The sequence below is a fragment of the Pleurodeles waltl genome, chromosome 5 (genome assembly GCF_031143425.1).
Source record: "Pleurodeles waltl isolate 20211129_DDA chromosome 5, aPleWal1.hap1.20221129, whole genome shotgun sequence".
Classification (NCBI taxonomy): Eukaryota; Metazoa; Chordata; class Amphibia; order Caudata; family Salamandridae; genus Pleurodeles; species Pleurodeles waltl.
Genome location: NC_090444.1, coordinates 7,128,373 through 7,156,367, shown reverse-complemented (window position 1 = coordinate 7,156,367; position 27,995 = coordinate 7,128,373). Strand labels below are relative to the sequence as shown.

General features: G+C 46.0%; 1 protein-coding gene across 1 annotated transcript; it reads left to right on the top strand.

Moving 5' to 3' along the window:
• On the top strand, positions 1-27,995 carry LOC138295228 (zinc finger protein 420-like). Its single transcript, XM_069233408.1, has 2 exons — positions 1-323; positions 21,911-27,995. The coding sequence occupies exon 2, from the start codon at positions 22,331-22,333 to the stop codon at positions 23,756-23,758; it is 1,428 nt and encodes a 475-aa protein (XP_069089509.1). The 5' UTR covers positions 1-323; positions 21,911-22,330; the 3' UTR covers positions 23,759-27,995.

Below are 27,995 nucleotides of genomic sequence, written 5' to 3'. Positions count from 1 at the left end.
CACCTGGTGTGGGGAGGTACTTCACACATCCCTACAGGAGGCTACACTACAGATCACAGAGGGGTGGAGGCACATTTATTGTGTAAAGAGAGAGAGAGAGAGAATGAATAAATATGAATATCGACCCAGAGTAGGAGAGATTGGGGGGTGCTGACCACCCCCACTGGACCAAGCACTTCCGAGGTCACTGGTAATTGCAGGGGTGGGAGCCGCACACAAAGCGCTGGATGGACACAGACAGTGAATTATTATCTCCTAGAAGTGCTGTGTGAAGGGAGCACGGCGTGTGATCTGCTGCGGGTGAGTTGTCGCCGTGTGATCAGGTGAGTTCTGGCCGTGTGATCTGCTGCGGGTGAGTGAGTTGTGGCCGTGTGATCTGCTGTGGGTGAGTGAGTTGTCGCCGTGTGATCTACTGCAGGTGGGTTGTCGCCATGTGATCAGGTGAGTTGTGGCCGTGTGATCTGCTGTGGGTGAGTGAGTTTTTGCTGTGTGATCCGCTGCGGGTGAGTGAGTTGTCGCCGTGTGATCTACTGCAGGTGGGTTGTCGCCGTGTGATCTGCTGCAGGTGAGTGAGTTGTCGCCGTGTGATCTACTGCAGGTGAGTGAGTTGTCGCCGTGTGATCTGCTGCGGGTGAGTGAATTGTGGCCGTGTGATCTGCTGCAGGTGAGTGAGTTGTCGCCGTGTGATCTGCTGCAGGTGAGTGAGTTGTGGCCGTGTGATCTGCTGCAGGTGAGTGAGTTGTCGCCGTGTGATCTGCTGCGGGTGAGTGAGTTGTCGCCGTGTGATCTACTGCAGGTGAGTGAGTTGTCGCCGTGTGATCTGCTGCAGGTGAGTGAGTTGTGGCCGTGTGATCTGCTGCTGGTGAGTGAGTTGTCGCCGTGTGATCTGCTGCGGGTGAGTTATCGGGGTGGGAGGGTCGGAGCCGGGAAGTCACTGAGTGAGGGGGTTTGCTCCCTCCTCCTGTTTACAGTGTAATTAGTGGAATAAAAACGGTGAATTGTATCCTTCTCCACGACCCCTCCCGCTCGGGGGGGTCTCAGGCCTGTGACCCCTGACACTGGTCTATATTGGTATAAAAGTGACCTCTGTCCTGGTCAGTGTGGCCAGGTTAGTCCAGATCACGCACAATTGGGCTACAGTTTCCCAGGTTGTGCGGATTACACCAAATGTGGCAGAAAGCTAGATCTTGGTTCTGAATGCATGTTTTTTGTGATTTGGCATAAATCCGTTCAGTAGTTTCTGAGATATATGAGTTAAAAAATATAGATAAATAGTTAGTCGTGCCCTAAGGAAACTATAACTCACGCCCCCACCATGCAGTTATATGATCAATAATTTTACTGCAGATGTTACTGTGATATTATTAATGATGTTATCAAAGATGTCATGAGTGCTGTAATTTGTCGAGTAATTAGCAGTGCATGGCGGGGGTGCAAGTTATAGTTACTTGAGGTAACTCTACCTCTAACAGGTCAGTGCCTATGGTTTTTTACATTTAAAATGTGAGCCTAACTATAACGTTTCTGTAACCTTTGGTTTAGTTTAAATGTGTGTGTGTTTGTATGTATATATATATTTATATATATATATGTGTCATTTGGCAGAGTTGCTGGTCTGAAGTGTACCGGGCTCTCTGCAGCACTGCAGATGAATTAACAAATGTTTCTTTTCCACGTCTGCATTCTGTCCCATTTGTGAGCAGTGACATTAGTTTTACTCTATCAAGCAGCACACTTGCAATCATGCACACATACACTCACACACAAACACACTCACACACAAACACATACACACATTCTTTCACACACTCTCAGACTCATCCCACTATATCTCTTATACTCTTTCGTACATTTGTGCTGTGTGTCACACACACACTGCCACTCTCTCCCTTAGTCACTCTGCTTTTATTGTGTTAGAAAAGCTTGCCCTGCTGCTTCTGCTAGACCTGTCTTGCCTTTTAGTGAAGCCTAATAAAAACATTCTATATACACTATTAAAAAATAATACCATATTGCCTTGTCACTGTTTGTTACAAGTGTGATGTGAATGAAAAGTGCTCTTCCTTAAAATAGCGATAGAGGGCTAACATTTGGTTTCATGTGTGGGTCGAGCAGTTACAGTATTGGAAATTAACTAATCCACTTTCTAACATGTAATATCATAGCATCCAATTGATCTTATGAAATGCTTGACCTCTTTGATAACCTTGGATTGTATCCAGTAACATTTTGCATTTTACAATTTTTAGACCCAACCTAAAATGAAAAAAAAAATATATGTCCTAGAATGAAGCATTGTGGTGAATGGAATGCCAGGATTGGCTGAAGGTGTCACATGATCCTCAATCCAACACAATACCCCAAAGCCTCAGCCCTAATCTCCCTCCTCGCGGCATCCCACATCCTCAGTCCACTCCCCCCTCTTGCACAAGCCCCGTTGCTGCAGATGGAATTAAGTAGGCATCTTGTACAACGGAAAGTGCAGGTATTCTGTGGGTGCCATTGTAGAAATATGTGTATATTCATGAGAGTTGTGCAGTTTTTATGTGTGCAACATGAGATGCTCATGTAAGTGCTGGTTGATGGTGAATAGTGTGAGTGAGTGCAGCATGAGTGGTGCGAGTGTGAGATGAAAAATGTGCAGATAAAAGTGTAGGGGCAGCTGCATGAGTGCCATGTGAGTGTCGGGTGAGAAGAATGCATGCAGATTGAGAGGAGTGAGTGCAGGGTAGTATGAACAGTGTAAAGCGTTTCAATACCTTCGGGTTGGGTTCTCCTTAGATAAAATTATTTTTAAAAAACAAGCATTGGCAAAGCCATTAGGTCTCGCCTATACAAGAGCTATTGGCTTTGGCAGTGTGATTTGTCATGCTTACACCTGTGTGATTGCTGCTCAGCATGATTAAACGTTGGTGGTGCGGAGTGTCGTGGAGTGGAAAAGACTTCAATGGTTAAGTGGCAGAGAGTATCGTGGCAGGTGGTGGAATAAGGTGGGTTGGAGTAGAGTGGGGTGGATTTCATCTTTATCTATGACCCCTCCCCCGCTCCTGGAAGGTCTCAGGGTTGTGGCAGGTGAAACTGGGCTATATTGGTATAAATGCGACAGCTGTTCTTCTGGTGCCACTGCCCTGTCCCTGTGTCCCCCTCTCTCCTCTGCCTCCCTCTCTCCCTTCTGCCTCCCTCTCTCCTTTCTGCCCCCCTCTCCTCTCTGCCCTCTGCTCCCCTCTCCTCTCTGCCTCCCCCTCTCTCCCTTCTGCCTCCCTCTCTCCCTTCTGCCCCCCTCTCTGCTCCCTCTCCCCCTGCTCCCCTCTCCCCCTGCTCCCCTCTCCCCCTGCTCCCCTCTCCCCGCCTCCCTCTCTCCCCCGCCTCCCTCTCTCCCACACACTTCCTCTTTCTCTCCCTTTCCTCCACCTCCCCCCCTTGTATGTTCCGTCTTTATCTTTCATCTCTACGTATCCCTCGCTTCCTGATATTATCAGGGGCCTCATCCTTGTGAAGTGGACATCAGTAGTTGCCATGATGAGGTATTGAGTGTGATGTCATCTTTCAGAGGATTTGGTGTAACGTGATGTTAGTTTAACCCACATTTACCACTTACGTGTTGTCTTCGTGCTCTGTTAGCTTGTCTGCGGTTGTGTGTTCACCCACATGACATGCGTGTTCTGGGTGAGAGCCCATGCATGTGCTCTTGTCCATTGAGCAAATGTGGTGTAAGTGTAATGTTTCCCTCCGGATGGGGCCCAGGCATTGAGGAGGGGTGTGGGGGTACACAGGTTCCAGTTGTCCATGATTATTTTTTGATGGCTTTGGTGTATTTCTGTTTTCATAATTATTTTAATCAGTTTTCCCCTCATTGTTTAAATTGCTGCATCTGTAAGAAGACCAACATTGTTTACTCTGCATGTTTTATTGCATGTCCAGCACCAAAGACACAAGAGTGGGAGAAGCAAAAGCAGATGAAGCTGAGGCTCAGTTGTGGTCTGTAGATAACAAGCAGGTCACTTGTTCCAGCGCTAGTAAGATAGCTTGGTTGGTGTATGCACCAGCTGAACATGTACATGGGGGAGTCTGGTTGAAATCCCATTATGAAATGTATTTTACCTTACAATTTCAGGTACATGGAAATGAAGCAATTGACCACAATCAATGAGGCTACCGCCACTATTTTCAGCACAGGGAGTGAGAGAAGCAAACCTTTGAAATGTGAAGGGTTCTGGACATCAGTGAGTTACAGAGCCATCAGGTCTTAATCACTGCTGGGGCTTCAGTTCTTATAGTGGGGTGGAGCCCAATGGTGCCAACGCACTGCACCCCTAGGTGTTCTGAGCACCCCATAATCATTGCAACAGAATTGCTGTTGTGAATAATCCAACATTCACAGCCCCTTCTATTTCTTTATTCAAAGCGTTGAGGTGCAATGAATCAGTTTAAAAACTCATTTTTAGGTTGAACATAGGAGAGCATGTGCTAGCGCATGCGTCTCACTTAACATAGGAGAGCATGTGCTAGCGCATGCGTCTCACCTGTGAGACACTTATGTTAACAAAAAAGGGCTTTGAGCCCGCCCATTGCTTACCATTTGTTTGCTTTCATGGCACTCTTCTTCATAACCTTGTAATTGGTCCACTGCAGGCCCGGCACCATTTTACGTTTCTGTCTATGGAGCAGGGACCAAGCACTGATTTATTCAACTTAATCAGTGCCCGTTCGTTGCTCCAGACATGACTGAGATACTATTTTCTTCTTTTAACTTCTAGCGCCCTGCAAATAAAAGGCCCATGACTGGAAAAAACATGCCCACCTAGACAAATAAAATTGCAAAGTGTTATTTATAGTGAGCTTTCTTTTATTTTGTTTTGTTTTTGCTTGTGGGTACTTGTTCTAAAAATTGCAAAGCAACATTATTTGTTATGTGTAATTTCTGAAACTGCTTTAACACATAATCATACAGTACACCCTAATCCACCCCACACCACTCTAATCCAATCCACCCCACTCCAAACAACGCCAATCCACCCTACCTCATTGTACACCAATTCAGCCTGCCCAAACCCAGAACAATCCAATCTAAACCACTCACCACAACAATTCCCTCCAATCCACCTAACTCCAATCCTCCCATCCCACTCTAGTCTATCCCACTCTGATCCAAAACAATCTGCCCTACTCCAATCCAAAATAACCTGCCCCACTCCAATCCAGAACAGTCTGCCCCACTCCAATCCAGAACAGTCTGCCCACTCCAAACCAGAAGAGTCTGCCCCACTCCAGTCCAATACAGTCTGCCTGCTCCAATCCAAAACAGTGTGCTCTGCTCCAATCCAAAACAGTGTGCTCTGCTCCAATCCAAAACAGGTTGCCCTGCTTCAGTCCATAACAGTTTGTCCCACTCCATTGCAAAACAGTCTCCAATCTGAAACTGTCTGTCCCGCTCCAAACCGAAACAGTCTGCCCTGCTCCAATCCAAAACAGTCTGTTCCGCTGCAATCCAAAACAGTTTGCTCCGCTCCAATCCAAAACAGTCTGCCCCACCCTGCTTCAATCCATAACAATTTGTCCCACTCCAATGCAAAACAGTCTGCCCGTTGCAATCTACTCCAATCTGTCCCACTCCGGTTTTCCCCACTCCAATCTAAAATAATCTGTCTCACTCCAATTTGCCCCACTCCAATCCAAAATATTGTGCCCCACTCCTTCCCCACTCCAGTCCAAAACAATCTTACCAGCTCCAATCCAAAACAATCCACTTCACTCCAATCCAAAACAATCCACCCTACTTCAGTCCAATCCAACACAATCCATCCACTCAAATCTATTCTACCACACTCCAGTCTAATCCACTGCAGCCCAATCTACCCCATTCCAGTCCAATCCACCCACTCCAATCCAGTCTATCTCAATCCATCCCTCTCCAATCCAGTCCACCTTAATCCATCTCACCCCACTCCAAGCCATCTTAATCCACCCACCCAAATCTAATCCACCCAGTACAGTCCAATCCACCCCAACCCAACTCATTCCACCCCAATCCAGTCTACCCCACTCAAAAAAAATCCACTCCAATCAACCCACTCCAATCCACCTCAGTCCGATCCACCCAATCTAATCCATCTGTGGCCACTGGATCACTCCCCACGCGTACAGCGACACCCAGCTCTCCCCGTGTCCTCCCCCCTCGCCCTCGCTGCTCCCTACTGGCCATCCCTGGTGTCTAGTGGTAAGTGCCTTCCTGCAATCACTGTGTGTGTTTACCTTTTCTCTCTTCTCCGTGTGTTTGCCTTTTCTTAGCCTGTTTGTTCTCCGTGTTTTTGCCTCGTCTTAGCTCCGTGTGTTTTGCCTTGTCTTAGCCTGTTTGTTCTAAGTGTTTTTGCCTCGTCTTAGCTCCGTGTGTTTTTTCCGTGTCTTAGCCTGTTTGTTCTCCGTGTTTTTGCCTCGTCTTAGCTCCGTGTGTTTTGCCTTATCTTAGCGCTTTGTGTTTTGCCTTGTCTTAGCGCTTTGTGCTTTGCCTTGGCTTAACCTGTCTGTTTTTACTTTTTTACCGCCCCGTGTGAGCCCCTGCCCGCCCCCAGCGCCTCGGCTCCCCCGAGCCGTCTCCTTTTCCCGCCGCTGCGTCCCTGCGGCCCGCCCCCCTCGAGCCCCCATTCGTCCACGCCTCCCAGCTGCTCCTCCCTCCCTCCTCCCCTTCTTAATGGCGGTTGCTGCTTCCCGCGGAGAGTGACCTTTGACCTCTGGCCACTGGATCACTCCCCACGCGTACAGCGACACCCAGCTGTCCCCGTGTCCTCCCCCCCGCCCTCGCTGCTCCCTACTGGCCATCCCTGGTGTCTAGTGGTAAGTGCCTTCCTGCAATCACTGTGTGTGTTTACCTTGTCTCTCTTCTCCGTGTGTTTGCCTTATCTTAGCCTGTTTGTTCTCCGTGTTTTTGCCTCGTGTGTTTTCCTTGTCTTAGCCTGTTTGTTCTCCGTGTTTTTGCCTCGTCTTAGCTCCATGTGTTTTGCCTTGTCTTAGCCTGTTTGTTCTCCGTGTTTTTGCCGCGTCTTAGCTCCGTGTGTTTTTTCCTTGTCTTAGCCTGTTTGTTCTCCGTGTTTTTGCCTCGTCTTCGCTCCGTGTGTTTTGCCTTATCTTATCGCTTTGTGTTTTGCCTTGTCTTAGCGCTTTGTGCTTTGCCTTGGATAGCCTGTCTGTTTTTACTTTTTTACCGCCCCGTGTGACCCCCTGCCCTCCCAAAGCGCCTCGGCTCCCCCGAGCCGTCTCCTTTTCCCGCCACTGCGTCCCTGCGGCCCCGCCCACCATGAGCCCCCATTCGTCCACGCCTCCCGCCTCCCAGCTGCTCCTCCCTCCCTCCTCCCCTTCTTAACGGCGGTCGCTGCGCAACTGCGCAGCGGGTGCGCCAGAGGCAAGCCCGTCTGTGCCCGTCCGCGCCTGGACCGCACCCAGCGCCACCCCCCCTGGTCCACGGAATCCCCACACCCCCAGACGCCACTACACTGCCAGTGACCTCAACGCCCTTGTAGTGTGGTTAGTTTTACGTATTCATTACGCTTTAGCTTCAGGCTTTAGGCCTTTGTGCACTTTGCCCTGAATATATTTTATTCATTTGCTGACAGCTTAGAGCCTCTGTGCACTTTGCTCTACATACTTTTTATTAGGCTTCGTACTGTTATTTTTCGAATAGCCAGTTCTACGGTGTTGTTTTTTATTTCATATCACACTGTTTTGCCTACTTCAGCACTGGAGTTCTCCATAACATATTTACTCTGTGCTTCAGTCAAGGATACAGTCTGGTACATTGCCGATAGACGTGGTAGGAGTTTAGACTTGGCATTCCTGTGTAGGGACATTTTGTGATCACGATGACATGCTAGTTATAAAATCACTTCCTTGTCCCAATACATGCAAGAGGGAGATTCCGACCAGGGAACCACAACTTGACGCTGACTGCCTCGTTGCAGATGCTGAACCAAGATCACAGGTCTTTGCTCAGGTATGAGGGCTGATGTCTCCACAGTGATTCTAATAGGCAAGCTAGAAGCTTAACATGCTGTGCTCTAGATAGAACAAGCAGAGGGAGAGTAGAAACTGTTTGACAATATGATAGCTTTGTTTTTATGTTTTACTCTCCTGGTAACTATTACAATCCTACTGTGTTGTATCGTTCTGGTTATTGCGGCTCACGCCTTAATATCTAAAATACAGTCGTTTTATTAAAACATTATATAAAACTTATACTGTCTTTGTCATTTTTATATGAGATCATATTGGAAATAAGAGAGTTGGTTTGGATCTGAGTAACCACGACTTCCCTGAGAAGTTCCAAAGATGTCATGCGCTCGGCTGCCAAATCATTCCTTCCACATGGGAGAAATGAGGCACTGCTAGTTAGCCGGAGCAAAAACCGGATTTAGGGTGACAGAGTTCTTTACACGTGGGTCAGACTCAGTCCCCCACACCATTATAGATCCTGCTACCTAGAAATCCAGTAGTCTCATTTAGAATAATGAGAGCCCACGCGACACCCTCAACCCTGGCCGCTCCACAACATGCTTCCTGTCCTCTCCAAGAAACACCCACGGACACTTCTCCTACCACAACTGCAGATTTACCTGCGACAGAACCACCAAACCACCAAAAACCAGAACCAACCACCTCCACTGCATACTCCTTAACACCCGCTCGGCACGCAAGCACGCCATCGAGCTTTGGGACCTACTCGACACCTCAGCCCCGGACGTGGCCTTCCTTACCGAAACCTAGTGGAACGACTCCTCAGCGCCCGACATCGCCATAGCCATCCCGGAGGGCTACAAGATCACCCGCAGGGATCGCACAAACGGAATCGGAGGAGGAATAGCCATCGCCCACAAGGCCACCCTCAAGGTCCACACCCACTCGGACGACACCCTCAAGACCGCCGAACATCTGCACTTCTAAATACACACTGACCCCAACACCACCCTCAGAGGAACGCTCGTCTACAGACCCACCGGACCACGGGCACCCTTCAGCGACTCCATCTCTGACCTCGCCAGCGCCCACGCACTCGCCTCTACAGACTACATCCTCCTAGGGGACCTTAACTTCCACCTCGAGAACCACAACGACGTCAACACCACCACCCTGATCGACAACCTCGCCAACCTCGGCCTCAGACAACTCGTCACCGCACCCACCCACGCAGCCGGCCACATGCATGACCCCATCTTCTCCACAAGCGCCCACATCACCTTCAACCACACCACCGAACTCCACTGGACCGACCACCACTGCATCCACTTCACCTTCCAGAAACAGGTCAAGCACCCCCGTACCCTACAGCCACCCCGCCGCCACTGGAGCAAAATCACCCAAGACCAGCGCCCTCGCCCAGAACCCGCCTAACGACCCCACCGACCCAGACACCGCCGCCCACAACTTCAGACAGTGGATCAACGACTGCACCAACTCCCTCGCTCCACTCAAGAAGACCTCCAATAACCAAGCCACCAAGAAAGCCACCTGGTTCACCGAAGAGCTCCAGACCTCCAAGCGCATTTGCCGGAAACTTAAGAATAAATGGCTCACCGAACACACACCCGACAGCCTCACGGCCCACAAAGACGCCACCTGCAGACACCACCAACTAATCAGACTAGCCAAAAGATCCTCCTTCAAAGACCGCCTAGATAACAACGCACACAACAGCAAAGAGCTCTTCAGCATTGTGAAAGAACTCTCCAACCCCAGCGCCAACATCAACGACATTCCACCCTCACAAGAGCTCTGCGACCCTTTGGCCACATGCTTCCACCAAAAGATCACCGACATCCACCCCCACCACGCCAGACACCACCACCGCTAACACCACCCGCTCCGATTGCCTAACCTCTTGGACCAACGTCAGCGACACCGAGACACGAAAAATCATGAACTCCATCCACTCCGGATCACCGTCAGACCCATGCCCCCACCACGTGTACAACAAAGCAAATGCAACCATCGCTCCCCAACTACGGAAGGTCATCAACATCTCCTTCGAAACTGCAACATTCCCGGAAAGCTGGAAACACGCCAAAATCAACGCCCTCCTTAAGAAGCCTGAAGCAGACCCCCAAAGACCTTAAGAACTTCTGACCCATCTCCCTACTCCCTTTCCCTGCGAAGGTCATCGAGAAAATCGTCAACGCACAACTGACTCGCCACCTCGAAAACAACGACATCATGGACCCCTCCCAGTCCGGCTTCCGACAAAACCACAGCACCGAGACGAGCCGCCACAGACGACATCAGACGCCAAATGGACAACGGCGAAACATCAGCCCTCATCCTCCTGGACCTATCAGCTGCCTTCGATACGGTATGCCATCACACTCTGAGAACCCGCCTCTTCGAAGCCGGAATACAAGAGAAAGCCCTCGAGTGGACTACTTCCTCCCTCTCCAACAGAACCCAGAGAGTCCGCCTCCCTCCCTTCCGCTCCAAAGCTCCCTTAATCATCTGCGGCGTACCCCAGGGCTCATCCCTCAGCCCAACATTATTCCACATCTACATGGCACCCCTCGCTCAAGTAGGCCGACAATACAACCTCAACATCATCTCCTACGCCGACGACACCCAGCTGATCCTCTCCCTCACCAAGGACCCGCACACCGCCAAGTCCAACCTCCACAAGGGAAAGCAGGCCGTTGCCGAATGGATGAGAAACAGCTGCCTGAACTCGGACAAGACGGAGGTCCTCATCCTCGGACCCAACCCCTCCGCCTGGGACGAATCCTGGTGGCCAACATCTCTAGGAACCCCACCAACACCGACCGACCACGCACGCAATCTGGGCTTCATCCTCGACTCCTCCCTCTCCATGTCAAAACAGGTAAAAACAGTCTCCTCCTCCTGCTACAACACTCTCCGCTTGCTCCGCAGGATCTACAAGTGGATCCCAACAGACACAAGAAAAACAGTGACACAGGCCCTCGTCAGCAGCAGGCTAGACTACAGCAACGCACTCTACACAGGCATCCCGACAAAACACCTGCAGCGCCTCCAACGCATCCAAAACGCCTCCGCCCGACTGATCCTCAACGTACCCCGCCGCAACCACATCACACCCCTCCTGAGAGATCTCCACTGGCTCCCCGTTGACAAGAGGATCACATTCAATCTCCTCACCCACGCACACAAAGCACTCCACAACACCAGACCTGCTTACCTCAACAACAGACTCAGCTTCTACACCCCCACCCGACAACTCCGCTCCGCAGACCTCGCACTCACCACCGTCCCCCGCATCCACCGAAAGACATCCGGCGGCAGATCCTTCTCCTATCTCGCCGCCAAGACATGGAACACTCTACCAAACCAACCTGCAACGGACCCAGGACCTACTCGCCTTCAGAAGACTCCTCAAGACCTGTCTCTTCGACCAGTAGCAGCGTATCCCCCCACCGCCCCTCAGTGCCTTGAAACCCTTACGGGTATGTAGTGCGCTTGTAGACGGGTCTCTGAGACCGCGTCTCCTCCTTCGGGGCACAGGAACCTTTCGGCCAATCGCGATACGTCATTTCCGCGTTCCCATGGTAACATGGGAACGCTACTGGATTCGTCAGACACAGACTTCCGGCAGCAGGACGGTGAAAAGACGACGGACTCACAGGAGAGGGAGAACGCCACGGAGCGGAGACAGGAGAACAGAGACCAGAACCCGGGCGAGGAAGACGAGGGAAGACTCTTCGAAGGAAGCGAGAAGGCCGGCACCAGTTCCAGTGCGATACCGGAACCCAACAGCCGAGGATCCCGCCACGACCCAGGAGGGTCGTGGCTTTCTAAGGTACGGTCCCTCTTGGGGACGAGGGAGAGTACAATTAAAGGGGCACCGGGGAAAGGACCAGGGGAGGTGGGAGTGGGGAAAAGGGGCGCGACACACACCAACTAGAGAAAGCAGTTTTCTTTTACTTTCCCCTCTAACCGGGAGCACGAAGATCTAATATTGGCACAATAGACATTATCTTGTTCGTATATTCACCGTGGGATACCCTCACTCTCTCCCCCTCTTGGATACCCTTTCCCCTCCAGTTCCCTTAAAATAACCCCAGAACCAGCACACCGACTCATCTTTGTATTTTCCTGTTTTTCCTTTCCGGTAAAACGTGCTGAAGCCCCAGAATCCATCAATCATCGACCTAGAAGAGAGAAAGGAGCAAGAAAGCACAACAAGTCATGGAGAACTGAACATTATCCCAAGAAATATAGAACGTATACTGGACTGTATTTCCCATTTGTTTAAAAGAAAAGTAAAAATAGTATCTTACTTACCTTATTACTCTGTCTCAGCCTTTTCTGTACTGCCAAAGCCTGCCACAGTGGTGTCAGAAGTGGGATCATCCTATCCCAAAGGCTAGTTGGCGGTACACAATGAGTGACAAACCCAGCCTAGAAGACATGATCAAACAGCTGGCAGAAGGCCAGCGTCATTTACAACTAGTATGGGAAGCACACCAACGGGAGGCTAAGGAAGATAGAGAGGCCCTACAATCAGCCCTAAAAAGTCAAGCCACTATCTTGGCAAACAACCAGCTTGTACATGAGACTGCGCTGCAGAAATTAACAGACACTATAGCCGCCAGTAAAGTACAACCCAATGTCCCAAGTTCCGTTTTGCAAAAATTCCAGGAAGGGGAAGACCCGGACTCCTTCTTTACCAACTTTGAACAGGTGGCTTCCTCCGCTCAATGGCCTGAGGAACGATGGGGACAGTACGTTGCGCCATTACTCACGGGAAATCTACAGACAGCCTACCAAGCTGCTAATCCTGGAGGTACCACCCCATACAAGGACATAAAAAGGAGTATCCTGGAAAGGGTTGGCCATGATGTAGAGTATTATAGACTAAAATTCCGGAATGTAAAATGGGGCCAAAACGAAGACCCTCGTACCTTCTACTTCCGGGTTAAAGATTTAGCACTAAAGTGGTTGGGCCCTATAGGAACCACCAGGGAGGATGTCATAAAAACAATTATCCTTGAACAGTATTTGGATTCCTTACCCTCCAGTACTAAAAATTGGATAAGACAACATCCCAAGGTGGATACAGAGCTTGCTATAGATCTAGCTTGTGCTTACCACAGGTCCACAGATGTGAAACTCCTACAGGCCAGGCCAGCTCTAAAACCTATACCACCACCACCAAAACCAACCCCGCGGTACCCACTGGAAGATGCTGGGACACATAAACAGGGAGAGGGTCATCCAATGCATCTACCACAAAGTTTTAGTTGTGGAGAATAGGGCCATATAGCAAGGGTATGCCCCAGGAAAGCTGAAGCGGCTGAACCCATGGAGATAGGGGTTACCCGACGCAGGGTACTATGTACGGGAGAGGAGAATCCGAAATTCAGACAAATCATAAAAATAAACGGGCGCCTCCTCTCTGCTCTCATTGATTCAGGGTGTAGTCAATCCGTAATCCGAAAAACTTTAATAGACCCCATAAACGTGACCTCAAGTCAATGGGTCACTATTTGTATGTTGTATACATGGCGATAAAGAGCGGTATCCCATGGCAATAGTAGAGCTGGAATGGGGGGAATATCACAACTTCCTCCCCGTAGGGGTTATGGACCAGCTAATTGAAGACTGTATTATTGGGACTGATTATATCCGGTTCCAGCAACTGCTAGACCGAACCCAAACCCAGAAAGAGAACCCGGAGTGGTGGATGGAAGCTCCGCTTTCCAATAGCTTTATTGAATGTCCCCCAAGTCGCAGGAAAGTCACCCAAAGTCAGAAAAGACACGAGAAATTGAAATTTCAGGAAACCCAAGAGGATACAAAACCCAACAGGGTGATAGCAGACACTAGTATCGCTCCAGTAAGCTTCCGCATGCGAGAGAGGTGTGGGTGGAAGAGATGAGGACGCAAGAGAGGTGTGGGTGTGAGAGATGGGGACACGCAAAAGGTGTGGGTGTGAGATGGGGACACAGTCTGGGTGTGAGATGGGGACACGAGAATTGTGGGTCTGTCAAATGGGGACACAAGAGGTGTGTGAGATGCAGACACTGGAGGTGTGGGTGTGTGAGATGCAGACACTAGAGAGGTGTAGGTTTAACAGATAGGGACACGAGAGGCACTAGACAGACTTCACGGACAGCTCTGAGGACCCCTTGCACTGTGCTGTGACTCACCACTAATGGATCTGGGGTTACTCCATCTTCAGAAGCATATAGGGCACAGGTATTATTGCTGCATTTATGAAGAAGCTCTTTGCTGTGAAGCTACGGCTCTGTAGAGTCCAGTTCTCACACTTAATTGTAGCAAATTCTTATTAGAAAAATACCACAAATGGATGGCATCATAGCAAATTATATTGCAGGAACCTTTGCTCTCCTATACAGAAACAAAACTCTGAAGGATTTACACAACACACGGCGTGACAATGTAATTTTACTCTAGGAACTGATTTTTCTTGGATTGGTTTATATTGATTCAGGAGCTTTGGTAAATTAGTGTTTAAAAACAATTTTGTTGGGTTTGAAACGGTTTACAAATTGAATTATTTGAACTGTTAATACACTGAGATTCACAAATCTGTGTTAGTGGATTTTCATGGACCCACAGTTTAAAGAATAACTCAATCCTATTGGATGAGGGAGCTATTTTTTGTGTTGTCCATATCTAGTTCCGGAAATCATCTGTGAATCTGATTGACTGACTGCAAATTGAGAAAAATGTTGCAGCTGTCATTATAGAAATCATCCACTCTCGCTCCCCACGTCCTGGAAAAAAAAGATATGGCATACTAGCAGACATTAAGTAAACCCTGACCCCCAGGCCATGTTAGGAGCCCAAAGGGTTCCCATACAAAGAAAAAACTGTTTAAAAGGTTTATTTTGTTGTGGAATTTGCAGACTCCACTGCAGGAATAGCGCGCTTCAGCACACTCCGAGGTACGCAAATGTGCAGCAAGAAGTCATGGTCCTTTGTTGTACCTCCTGCAATTTTGTGAACTCCATGTAAGCTTGGACAAGGGACCAAGACCCTGCAAAATTTAGCAAATGCTTGACAAGAGTCCATGAACCTCAGAAACATTTTTAAAGAACCCCAGAAATTCACTGAAAAAGAAAAAAAGTTTAAAGTGAAATTATGATTTGTGTTTGGTGATAAGATCTTAATAAATGTTAAAAAAATAGATAGAAGTTTACTCTTAGACCATGGACTTCGGGCTACCTTCTGTCATGGTGGTGGAGGACTTAACGCCCGCCGCCCTGGCAGACACTGGTTCATCTTATATAGAGATGACAGCTGACCAGCGGTCAGATCTTTATGTTAAAAGGAACCACCATTACAGTGGGTCCCTTCACTATACAAAAAGTGTCATAGCCAGCTGTTGTTAGTTTTGATGTAGTTATTGAAAAAACTAATGACCCTCTGTTCCCTGCCCACAAACACCCTGGAATTTCTTTTTTTTTTTCTTTTTCTTTTCCATTGTCCCTCCCAACCATGCTATACAGGCAGGCCTGAAGCCACGTTTCATTGCCACTCTAGTGGATGGCATTATTAATGCTGTGGTCAAGGTTTGAAGCCACGTTCCACTGTCACTCTAGTGGATGGCACTAGAAATGCTGCAGTCCAAGCCACAGATGTGGTGTGACTGTCAGACTTTTGACTTTAGCAATTTTTGATTTCTTCTGTCATGTTTTTTTTCAAAATCTTATTGTTGGGGAAGCTGCTGGGCCTTCATCAGCCTAACAAAAATAGTAAATTAAAAATACTAAAATGTGAATGACACGACAGACATATGGATTAAGTCTGACTGAAAGACACTATAAGTAACTATGTTTTATGCATAGATTTGGTAAAGTTGAAAGGTCAAACTAACACCCAAGCTAAAAAAGGCATTTGATCTGGTGTTGGCTCCAAGCCCCTTGCCTTTGCTAATGCTTCTTTTGTAATATTTTTTGTAAATCTTTATTACAAATAGATGGAGATGGTTGAAAAGATAGATAATTAGAGAGGCTTGCAGAATAGATAGAGTGACTCACAAAGACAGTTGGGTAGGGTTGGATAGATTGATAAGAGATAACCCTTCAGTTAGAGATAGATAGATGCACTTCAAAATATAGATACATTGATCGATAGAATGATAGATTTGCAAAGATAGATAGATTTGCAAAGATTGATTTGCCAAGATAGCAGTCAAAAAGATTGATAGAGTTGAAAAGACAGAAGTTGCATAAATAGAGGGACACAGGGGTAGATAGAGGGGAAGGCGATAAATAGGTTGACATATAGGTAGATATTTACATATACGAACAGGTAGACAGGTAGATCAATACACAGAGGTAAATAGGATTGCAAAGATAGATGGCACAGCGCAGATTCAATTAATAATATAGTTAAACATCTATATAAGCACGACAAACAAGAGATCTAAAAGCAAACTAAAAATTCCTACAAGCAGGACATACAGATTTAGTTGGTTTACAACCATAGCTGCAGTTCTAAATTAAAATACATACAGGAGTTCAAGCATAATTGTGTTTCATTGGGTGCATTCTAAAAAGTAGATGACTTTATAAAGAGTAGATTCAAATGGACACCATTTGGTATATTCTGATATAGCAGCAGTCAGATAAACAAAGGCAACCTCAAAAGGAATTTACAACATCATTAGCAGGAAGCAGGAACTGTCAAAGCTGGAATGCGTCCTGTGCTGTAAGGAGCTGGTAGAAATCGTCCTGCTATCACATGAGGCTTTAAACACACAGGCAAAGCTAACATATTTATTAAGTACAAACAAAAACAATAGCACTAAAGGGAACTGCCTCCTTATGAAAGAGTAAAATGCAGTCACCCAGAGTGAAGTTAGCCAGTGGCTGAAATAGGCAGACCCATTGCCCCATGATGTATTCTGTAGTGGACAGAAACAAAATGAGAATGGCATAATAAAAGACTAATGGATGGAGACCTGAAAGCCCTTAAGTATATTATATATGTATTTTTTTTTTTAAATAAAAGTTCTTGGCTAACACCAGACTAAAATCGTGCATGTGTCATTCTGCAGGCATGTACATTTGTGGAGAAACATCTGCATGCCTTCAGAATGATGCAACAGTAGCCACATCATTGCACCCTTTTTTTCTGATGTTGTGCAGCGTTGGGAAAGCCTATACATATAAAAGGCGAGACATATTGACTTTGCCAGTGTGTGTATAAACTGGTTCTAAGCCTCCAGTTCTTTGTGTGGATATGGTTAGAGCCTCACATCTCAGGAGTTAAACTATGTGGAAGAAGCTCAGATTACCTGTTCGGGTCCTATCCCAGGCTCCCTGATAGTATAAAGGACTCTATTGCAACAATTGTTTCCCACCATTATTGTGATGCTATGTGTTCAATGGTGCAATCACTGGAAAAGGCTCTGTTAGACCTGACAGCCTTAGGGTGGTCATCCCCCAACTTTTTGCCTCCTCTCTCCATTTTTGTCTGACCCTGTTTTTGCTGGTTATAGGACTCTGCACACTTTACAACTGCTGACTAGTGCTAAAGTGTGTGTGCTCTCTCACCTAAACATGGTAACATTGGTTCCTACCCAATTGGGATATTTAATTTACCTGTAAGTTCCTAGTTAAGTGCACTGCATGCGCCCAGGGCCTGTAAGTTAAATACTACTAGTGGGCCTGCAGCACTAGTCTTGACTATGTCTCAGGCTTGCCATTGCAAGGCCGATGTGTGAAGTTTCACTGCCACTTCGACTTGACATTTAAAATTACTTGCCAAGCCGTAAACTCCCCTTTTCTGCATATAAGTCACCCCTAAGGTAGGCCCTAGGTAACCCATAAGACAGGGTGCTATATAAGTAAAAGGCAGGACATGTAGAGATGTGTTTTATATGTCCTGGTAGTGAAAGCTCACAAATTCGATTTCCACTACTGTGAGGCCTGCTTTTCTCATAGACTGTCTTTAAAACTGCCCTCATATACATTTAAGTGGTAGAATCTGATCTGGAAGGAGTGGCCGTGTCGTGTTTAGTATGGCCATTATGGTAATTCCTGCTTCCTGGTGAAGTTGGATTTAATGTTACTATTTTAGAACTGCCACTTTTAGAAAGTGCCATTTCTCTGAACTTACTGCCATCTATGCCTTACAATCCACGTCTGGTCTGTGCTGCTTGACAGCTCCCCTTGTGCATTCCACCCAGACAGCCTCAAACACAGGACACTTAGTCACATCTGCATACTGAATGGGTCTCCCTGGGCAGGAAGGGTGGAGGGGCTCTCTCATATACGTCAAAGGCCAGTGGCCTGCCCTCACACAAAGGACTGATAACCCTCAATAAAGATCCTGACAGACAGGACAGGGCTGAAAGGGGAACTTGTCCACTTTAAAATCACTCTTTGAAGTTTCCTCCACTTCAAAGGCACTTTTGGGTGTATATATACTGGGTCTCTGACCCCACCAAATCAGATACTTCTGGATCTACACCTGGACTCTGTCAGAGGGACTGCCTGGCTGCCCAAAGGACTCATATGGACTGCTTTACTGAGAAGGACTGCTGTCCTTCTTGCTGCCCTGCTGGCCTCTGACTCTGCTGGAAGGTCTCTGCCTTCCCCACAAGGGCTCTCCAAGGGGTTGAATTGAGCTTGCCTCCTGTACTGAAGTCTCACAGCCACAAAGACTTCGCCCCAGAGAAGAAAATCCCAGTGCGTCGGCAGATCAATGGAACGCCTGCAGAAATCGATGCAGCACCAGCCTCGCGGTTGGAAAACCACCACATTTTCTACCGGATCAATGTGCCTGCTCCTTCTACCAGTGCGTCAAGGATTTTCAACACATTGTCCCTGGGCATCAAAATATCCCCACATCGCCGTGAGGAACCAAGGGTGCGCTCCTGGAAATCGATGCATCACCTTGCAGCTTGTAAAGAAATGATACATCGTCTGTGCCGCGCCAGACAATCCAACGCTTTGCCTTATTTTTCAATGCATCTCCTCCTCTGTTGCCCCAGTGCATTCATTTTTACGCATCCCAGGTACTGTGTTACAAGGATATAACCACTTAGGATTGAGACTCGTTTAAACAGTTAAAAAGTGATATCTCGACTTGTGCATATTAAATTGTTGTCGTTTTGATCTTATTTTATTCAGATAAATATTATCTATTTTTCTAAACTGGTGTGGAGTATGTTTTGTGTTGCACAAATACTTTACACATTGCTTTCTAAGTTAAGCCTGCCTGCTCTGTGCCAAGCTATCAGAGGGTGAGCACAGGATAATATGGATTGTGTTGTGACTTACCCTGACCAAGATTGTTGTCCCTCCTTGGACAGGGTACATAACTCTGCCAGTTAGAGACTTCAATTTCTGAAAGGCTCCATCTATTATTATTTGTTGGGCCGTGTGATAATAGGAAGCATTCTCTGGATAAGAAGGGAGGCATCTTGTTGCTACGTATTTAACAATGTGGCGTGTCATGGGGAGTGGGTCTCACTCACTGAACAAGGAACCTTCTCTGGTGTCTTGGTTACTCCTTGAGTCCACACTCCTCGATAGAAGGGATCACAGAAGGATTGTATGCTCTTACTCCGCCTATTGCATTTTCACATTGAAATAGCAATTGTTAGAAATGGGGTCTTAGGTTGGCTGTCAGGTTACCCCTGTCCAAGCAAGGTCCCTCACTCTACTCAGGCTAAAAGAGAATCACACTCAGTCAACCCCGCTCACCCCCTTGGTAGCTTGGCACAAGCAGACAGCCTTAACTTCAGAAGCAATGTGTAAAGTACTTGTACCAATACACACAGTAATACAGTGAAAACACTACAAAATGGCCATCACACTAGTTTGAAAAATAGGTAATATTTACCTAAATCAAACAAGACCAAAATGACAAAAATCTAACATACACAAGTCAAGATATGAATTTTCAAAAGAACAAGACTCTTAATTCTTAGAAAACAGTGAGAATGCTGTTGTTACACAAAGTACCTGGTTAGCGTAAAGAATAAAGCTGCACGTGCGAGCGTGCATCGGAAAAGGGTAGCAATGCGTCAATTCCTTACTCGCAAGTGAGGCTGTGTGTTGTTTCCTTCTCTGGATGGGTCAGCGATGCGTCATTTTTCTCCCTCGCAAGAGAGCGAGGCGTCGATTTCCAGACAGGGCACCTCAGATCCGCACAGAGTCGGGTTGACTTGGACACCCAGGAACGATGCGTGGAAAATCCGGCCGCACAGTGTTAGAATAACGCCCTGCGTGGGGTTTGCATCGTTATCAGCCTCCGTTAGCGGGTGTTGCGCATCGTTTCTCCAGCCGCGATGCAGTTGGAGCGTCAACTTCAGCCGCGAAGCCGGTGGCGCACTGTTTATCAGCCACGTTCTGGAAGGTGCATCGTAAATTTACCTGCACTGCGTTCTGTGTGTGGATTTTCAGTTCTTGTCTGCCAGCTTCACCTTTCAAGGGCCCAGGGACTGGATAGGGCACCACTTGGCAGGGCAGGAGTCTCAGCAGAGAGACCAGGTGTTGGCAGGGGGAAGTCTTCGATGACCCTGAGACTTCAACAAGAAGAGGCAAGCTCAATTCAAGCCCTTGGAGATTCTTTTCAAGCAGGAATGCACAACAAAGTCCAGTCTTTGTCCTCTTTCACAGGCAGAAGCAGCAACTGCAGGATAGCCCAACAAAGTACAGTTACAGGCAGGGGCAGCACTTGTCCTCAGCTCTTGAGCTCTTCTCCTTGGCAGAGGTTCCTCTTGATTCCAGAAGTGATCTAATTTTCAGGGGTTTTGGTCCACTACTTATACCCCTTTCTGCCTTTGAAGTAGGCAAACTTCAAAGGAAAGTCTCTCCTGTTTGTAAGATCCTGCCTTTCCCAGGCCAGGCCCCAGACACACACCAGTAGGTTGGAGACTGCATTGTGTGAGGGGAGGCACAACCCTTTCATGTGTGAGTGACCACCCCACCCCTCCTTCCCAGCAAAGATGTCTCATCAGGATATGCAGGCTACACCCCAGCTCCCTTCGTGGTACTGTCTAGAGGAAAGGTGAAAACAGCCCAACTGTCAAACCGATCCAGACAGGGAATCCACAAACAGGCAGAGTCACAGAATGGTTTAAGCAAGAAAATGCCTACTTTCTAAAAGTGACATTTTCAAACTCACAATCCAAAAACAAACTTTACTAAAATATATATTTTTAAATTGTGAGTTCAGAGACCTTAAACTCACCAAAGGGAATCAGCACTTTAATAATATTTAAAGGCAGCCCCCACATTAACCTGTGAGAGAGATAGGCCTTGCATTTTGAAAACCGAATTTGCAGTATTTCACTGTCAGGACATATAAAACACATTTGTATATGTCCTGCCTTAAACATACACTGCACCCTGCCCATGGGGCTACCTAGGGCCTACCTTAGGGGTGCCTTACATGTAAGAAAAGGGAAGGTTTAGGCTTGGCAAGTGGGTATACTTGCCAAGTCGAATTGACAGTGCAAGACTGCACACACAGACAGTGGCAGGTCTGAGACATGTTTACAGGGCTACGTATGTGGGTGGCACAATCAGTGCTGCAGGCCCACTAGTAGCATTTGATTTACGGGCCCTGGGCAACTCTAGTGCACTGTACTAGGGACTTACTAGTAAATCAAGTATGCCAATCATGGAAAGCCACTTACACGTACAATTTACATAGGAGCACTTGCACTTTAGCATTGGATAGTAGTGGTAAAATGCCCAGAGTATCAAAAACAGAGTCCATCACATATCAAAAACCTGGGGAACAGAGGCAAAAAGTGAAGGGGGACAACGTCAAGGATGCCAAGTCTAACAGTAATCTAGAATTTCTTTAGCACACTTGTCTTTATTGACAATTAAATGTCTTGTTAAATGCCAATATATTTTTGTGATGGATTCTGCATTTAAGCTTATTCAGTGTTTCTTTTTTCTTATTCTAACAGGTGAAATAAATGCTATAGTAAACGAAAAGGTTAAAGGCATTAAACATCACTTGTGTAGTAAGTGATGTAAAAACAGTATGCCTCAAACTCTCTTCTCTTGAAGGCTAATGCCTCCCCAAAGTCTTCTTCTGCAGCAGAAAACCCAAACTGCCCAATGAGGTCTGTACTTGGCTCTTGGGCAACATGTGATATACATAGAAGACATGATACACTGACATACTGAAGCAAGGCCGATGAGGTGCTCATTACGAAGGAAGAGCTAACCTGGTATCAGAAAGAACACACAGGAGTGAAACCGTATGAATATCTAGAATGTGACAACACATTTATTAGGCAGAGAAACAGCAAGTGTGACATCATAATCTTGATGCTGGAGAAAAATCACATTGATGGACTAACACTGGAAAAGTGTTCTTTGCAATGAAAGACGTAATGCAGTATCAGAGTGTCCACGTAGAAGAGAAACCACATAAATGTACAGACTGTCATAAAGTGTTCGGAAGGAAGAAGAATCTGAAGCAGCATCAGCAAATCCACACTGGGGAGAAACCATATGAATGCATAGTATGTAATAAAGTGTTCAGATGGAAGATTAATCTGAAGCAGCATCAGAAAATCCACACCGGGGAGAAACCATATAAATGTACTGAATGTGACAAGGCATTTTTTAGAAACACAAATTTAATACGACATCAGAAAGTTCACACAGGAGAGAAACCATATCAATGTACAGAATGTGACAAAGCATTTATTACAAATCAACAACTATCGCAACATCAGAAACTTCATACCGGGGAGAAACCCTATGAATGTACAGAATGTGACAAAGCATTTATTACCAATCAACAACTATCGCGGCATCAGAAAATCCACACTGGGGGGAAATCATATAAATGTACAGAATGCAACAAAGTGTTCAGAAGGAAGCAGAACCTAAAGGAGCATCAACACATCCACACTGGGGAGAAACCCTTTGAATGCACGGAATGCAACAAGGCATTTATTACCAATGGACAACTAATGCATCATCAGAAAGTCCACACTGGGGAGAAACCGTATGACTGTACAGAATGCGACAAGGCATTTATTACCAATGGACAACTGATGCAACATCAGAAACTCCACACTGGGGAGAAACCATATGAATGCACTGGATGTGATAAAGCATTTATAACAAATAGACAGCTAAAACAACATCAGAAAATCCACACTGGGGAGAAACCACATCAATGTACAGAATGTGACAAGGCATTTATAACAATTGGAGAGCTGAAGCAACATCATAAAGTCCACACTGGAGAGAAACCATTCAACTGCACTGAATGTGACAAGTCATTTATTACAAAGTCATATCTAATGCAACATCAGAAAGTCCACACCGGGGAGAAACCGTATGAATGTACAGAATGCAACAAGACATTTATAACAAATGGAGAGCTAAAACGACATCATAAAATTCACACTGGGGAGAAACCATATCAATGTACAGAGTGTGACAAATCATTTATAACAAATGGAGAGCTAAAACGACATCAGAAAATCCACACTGGGGAGAAACAATATCAATGTACAGAGTGTGACAAAGCATTTATAACAAATGAAGAGCTAAAACGACATCTGAAAATCCACACTGGGGAGAAACCATATAAATGTACAGAGTGTTGTAAAGCATATATGACAAATGGAGAGTTAAAACGACATCAGAAAATCCACACTGGGGAAAAACCATATCAATGTACAGAGTGTGATAAAGCATTTAGAACAAATGGAGAGCTAAAGCAACATCAGAAAGTCCACGCTGGGGAGAAAGTGTATGAATATAGAGAATGTGACAAGGGATTGTTTTAGAAAGCAACATTTAATTTGACATTGGAAAGTTCACACATAAGAGAAATCATATCAATGTATTTAATGCCACAAAGCATTCATAACAAATGGAGATCTAAAACAACATCAGAAAATCCACATGGAGAGAAATCCTATGTATGTATAGAATATAATAAAGTCTTCTGCAGAAAAAATAAGCTAATGCAGCATCAACAAATCCACACTAGGGAGAAACTATATTAATGACAGAATGTGACAAGGGATTTATTACAAAACAAAATTTAATATCAGAATGCTCTCACAGGAGAGATACTATATAAATGTACTGAATGTGAGAATGCTTTCATAAGAAATGGAGAGCTAAAGCAACATTAAAATTCTACACTGAAGAGTGCCCTGAATATGGAAAGGCATTTATAAGTGAGGGAGAGGTAAAACAACATCAGAAAGTCCCTACTGGGTAAACTCTGTTTGAATGTACAGAATGTGACAAAGTGTTCTGTTGGACCTGTCAGTCTAAGGTGGTGTTCCCCCAAGCTTTTTGCCTGCTTACCTCCTCTTTTTGCTGATTCTTTTTGTTGCTTTAGGACTCTGAGCACTTTACCTCTGTTGACCAATGCTAAAGTGCAAATGCTTTTCCCCTAAACATGACAACATTAGGTATATCCACAATTGGGTGCCTAATGTATCTGTAAGACCCTAGTATAGTGCACTACCTGTGCCCAGGGCCTGTAAATTCAATGCAACTAGTGGGCCTGCAGCACTGATTGTGCTACCTACACAAGTAGCTCTTTAAACATGTCTCAGATCTGCCACTGCAGGTCCTGTATGCAGTTTTACTGCCAATTTGACTTCACATTTAAAACCCTTGCCAAACCTTAAACTCCCCCTTTATTACATACAAGTCACCCCTAAGGTAGGCCCTAGGTAGCCCATAGGGCAGGGCAATGAATAAGTAAAAGGTAGGGCATACACTTTTAAGTTTTGCATGTCCTGGTAGTGAAAAATACCTACATTTGTTTTTCACTAGTGTGAGGCGTGCTACTCTCCTAGTTGAACATTGGGAATTCCTTATTATACTGTTAAACCATAATTCCTGATTAGAAAGGGGTATCCCTATCATGTTTTATATCTTATGAATGGTAATGAAAAATCCTCTTTACTGTTAAAGTTGGATTTAACATTACTATTTTAGAAATGCCACTTATAGACAGTGGACATTTCTCTGCTCTTGCAGGTCTGTGTGCCTGTAGCATGTCTCTAATACATGTCTGGGGTGGGCGACAGCTTGACTTTGTGCATTCCCTCTAGACAGCCACACAAAGGGAGGGTAGGTGTGTCTGAGTGCCCATCTGCATCCTGATGGCTCATCCTAGGCAGGATGGGAGGGAGGAGCTGACACAACTGGATAGGCAATGTCCTGTCCCCACACAAAGGGCTGATTACCCCACACAGATAGTATGGAGCCAGGGGTGGGAAGAAAGGACTTCTGTGCACTTCAAATACGCTTCTTTGAAGTCATCACCACTTCAGAGGCTCAACTGGGTATAAGTACTGGGTCTCTGACTCCACCAAGTCAGACACTTCTGGACCTGTAACCAATTTCTGTCAGAAGAACGGCTGTGCTGCTACAAGGACCAACATTATGCTAGACTGCTCCTCTGGAAGAACTGTGCTGCCCTGCTGCTCTCTGACCCAGCTGACGGAGAGCGTGACTTTGCCTTGCAACCAAAGTTATTTCCAAGGGCTTGTTGGTTTTCGTCCTGTTGTTTGAGACTCTGGACTATCAGAGTCTCTACCCCTGCTCCTGTCCAGGTCCACTGGAAGTGGACCCAGATACTTGCTTCAGTGAAATCAGCATATCTCCAGTCTGTGTGTAGCAGAACTGGTGCATCGAACCTCTTGTGGATGTAGAATCTGCGCATCGCATCTCAGCTTTGGTGCTTCGTCTTCGGAACCAACGCATTGCCACCACTGCAAGGAGGAAATCAACCCATCACCTCAACTGTGGGACCAACATTGCTGCATCACTCCTCTGCACCCTAGCATCTTGCTGTTGCTATCCGGATCAAGGTGCTTTGTTCACCAGGTCTGTGTGTTTCCTATACCCAGCCTGCATTCCGTTGCAGTCAGCCTGAGCATTTGACTTTGCTTGGTTCAGCTCGACCAGATAACCCTGGTCTTCCTGCTTATTGCTTCTAAGTGCTACAAACACTTTTATTCTTTAAAAACTCTTATCTCAATTTCTACTCATTGGGTTTTTGTCATTTTGATCTTGATTTATTTATAGAAGTGTCTATTTTTCTAATCTTGTGTGGACTTATGTGGTGTTTTCATTGTGTTGCTGTGTGTTGTGTTGCACAGATACTTTACAAATGTCCTCTTTAGATTATCCTAACTGCTCTGTGCCAGGCTACTAGAGGGTGAGCACAGGTTATCTTTGAATGTGCTTCTGGCTTACCCTAACTAGCCTTCTGGTTCCTGCTTGGGCAGGGTGCATACCTGTGGCCAATAAGAAACCCAATTTCTAACATGTTCTTGAAGAAGTAACTGATTGAATATATAGAAAGTGACAAGGCATTTAGTAGAAGGACATAGCACAGCCAATGTACTATCAGAAAGTCCACACAGGGGCGAAATCATATCTGTGCACTCTGGTGACAAGGCCTTTGTTAAAAAAGCAACCTAACATGACTTCAGAAAGCTCACAGGGGAGAAAAATGATATGAATGTACTGAATGCAACTAAACATTAGAAAGACACAGCAAATATTCCATCAAAGTCCACACAGGGAAGAAAATCATGACACAGGGAACACATATCACAGCAAATGTGTCCAGGCATTTGTCAAAAAAGAAAGACCTAACACATTATCAAAAAGTCCACCCTGAGAAGAAACCATATAAATGTGCTGAATGTGACAATTCATTTACTGTTAGCGCACAACTGATATAATACCACTAGGTCAACACAGAGGAGAAAGTCATGAGGGTGGAGAATTCATATCAGTGTACTCAATGTGGCAAGGCATCCTTTACAAAGGAAAAGCAAATGCAATATCAGAAAATCATTACTAGTGGGACACCTGTCCTCCACACAGGAACGGCACCATAGGAATATACTGAATGTGACAAGGTAATCATTACAAAAGGACTATTCATGCAACATCTGTAAATCCACGCTGGGAGGTAACTGAAGCAATAAATGTGAGCAGGTGCTGGTCAGATAGTCCATATTGGCAGATACAACTTTTTTTTGCAATGCGTTTTTTCGTAGGAGAAACCTAATGTGTGAACATGAATTCCGGGGAGAAACCGTGTCTATCGTCGGTGTGACAAGGCATTCATTATGAAGGAATACCTGAGGCTTGATCAGAAATAATACACTGGGGAGAAGCCATTTGAACATTAAGGAGCATTTCCTGAGCTCTCTGATGAAGTATGAAAAAGGCCTCTCGGGTGTAAAATGTATTGATTGTGAAGTCTCTCATTTGAAACAGTCATCAGTTGCTACGTCAGAAAACACCCACATCTGCTTACAGATTTAGGGGGACGAAGTACCTGAACAAAATGTGGAACAAAGAAATAGAAATAGTGTCAGTCATCGTAGGTGTCGAAGGATTAGTCAAGAAAAGGTCCCAGTACAATTAAGATCTTTCCCACAGAGGTGACAATGTACAGACTCCAGAGAGCATCAAACTTAAACAGCATGCAAATGTCACAGAAAGCAACAGCTAGATTTCTTTCCCTTTTCCCAGTCTACTGTGGTATAAGGACTAGTTTGGCTTCCTAGTGATTAGACCTTGCTCTGCCTATTTACTCAGTTATGTGAGATTGGGTCTGCAAGGCCATGGGTTCATAGTCACAGTTTTGGGAACATTTGTGATAGTAAAATTAAGGGTTTGTTATCTAGGATCTTATGTTCATGCTATTTATCGTTGACATTTTGTACTGCCCAGGAGAGGAAAAGTGGAGTTTTCAGGTCTGTTAGAAGTCAGATGCCACTGGCCTCAGAGTTTTTCAGCCTCTGAAGTTTGTGTGCATCAGGTTTATGGTTTCATGCGGGACAGGAGCTGCCACCATTTGTACAGACACTGCAGGACAGTTTGCTGGACAACCTGTAAATAAGAGGGCTCTCTACTTACAGCAGTGGTTACCATGTCCTACCTCACGTGTAGGCAACAGTTGTATTCCCTCTACTTCTGTACAGTGTATTTTTTTGACATACTGATCTGTAATAAAATGAACATCTGCTGAAA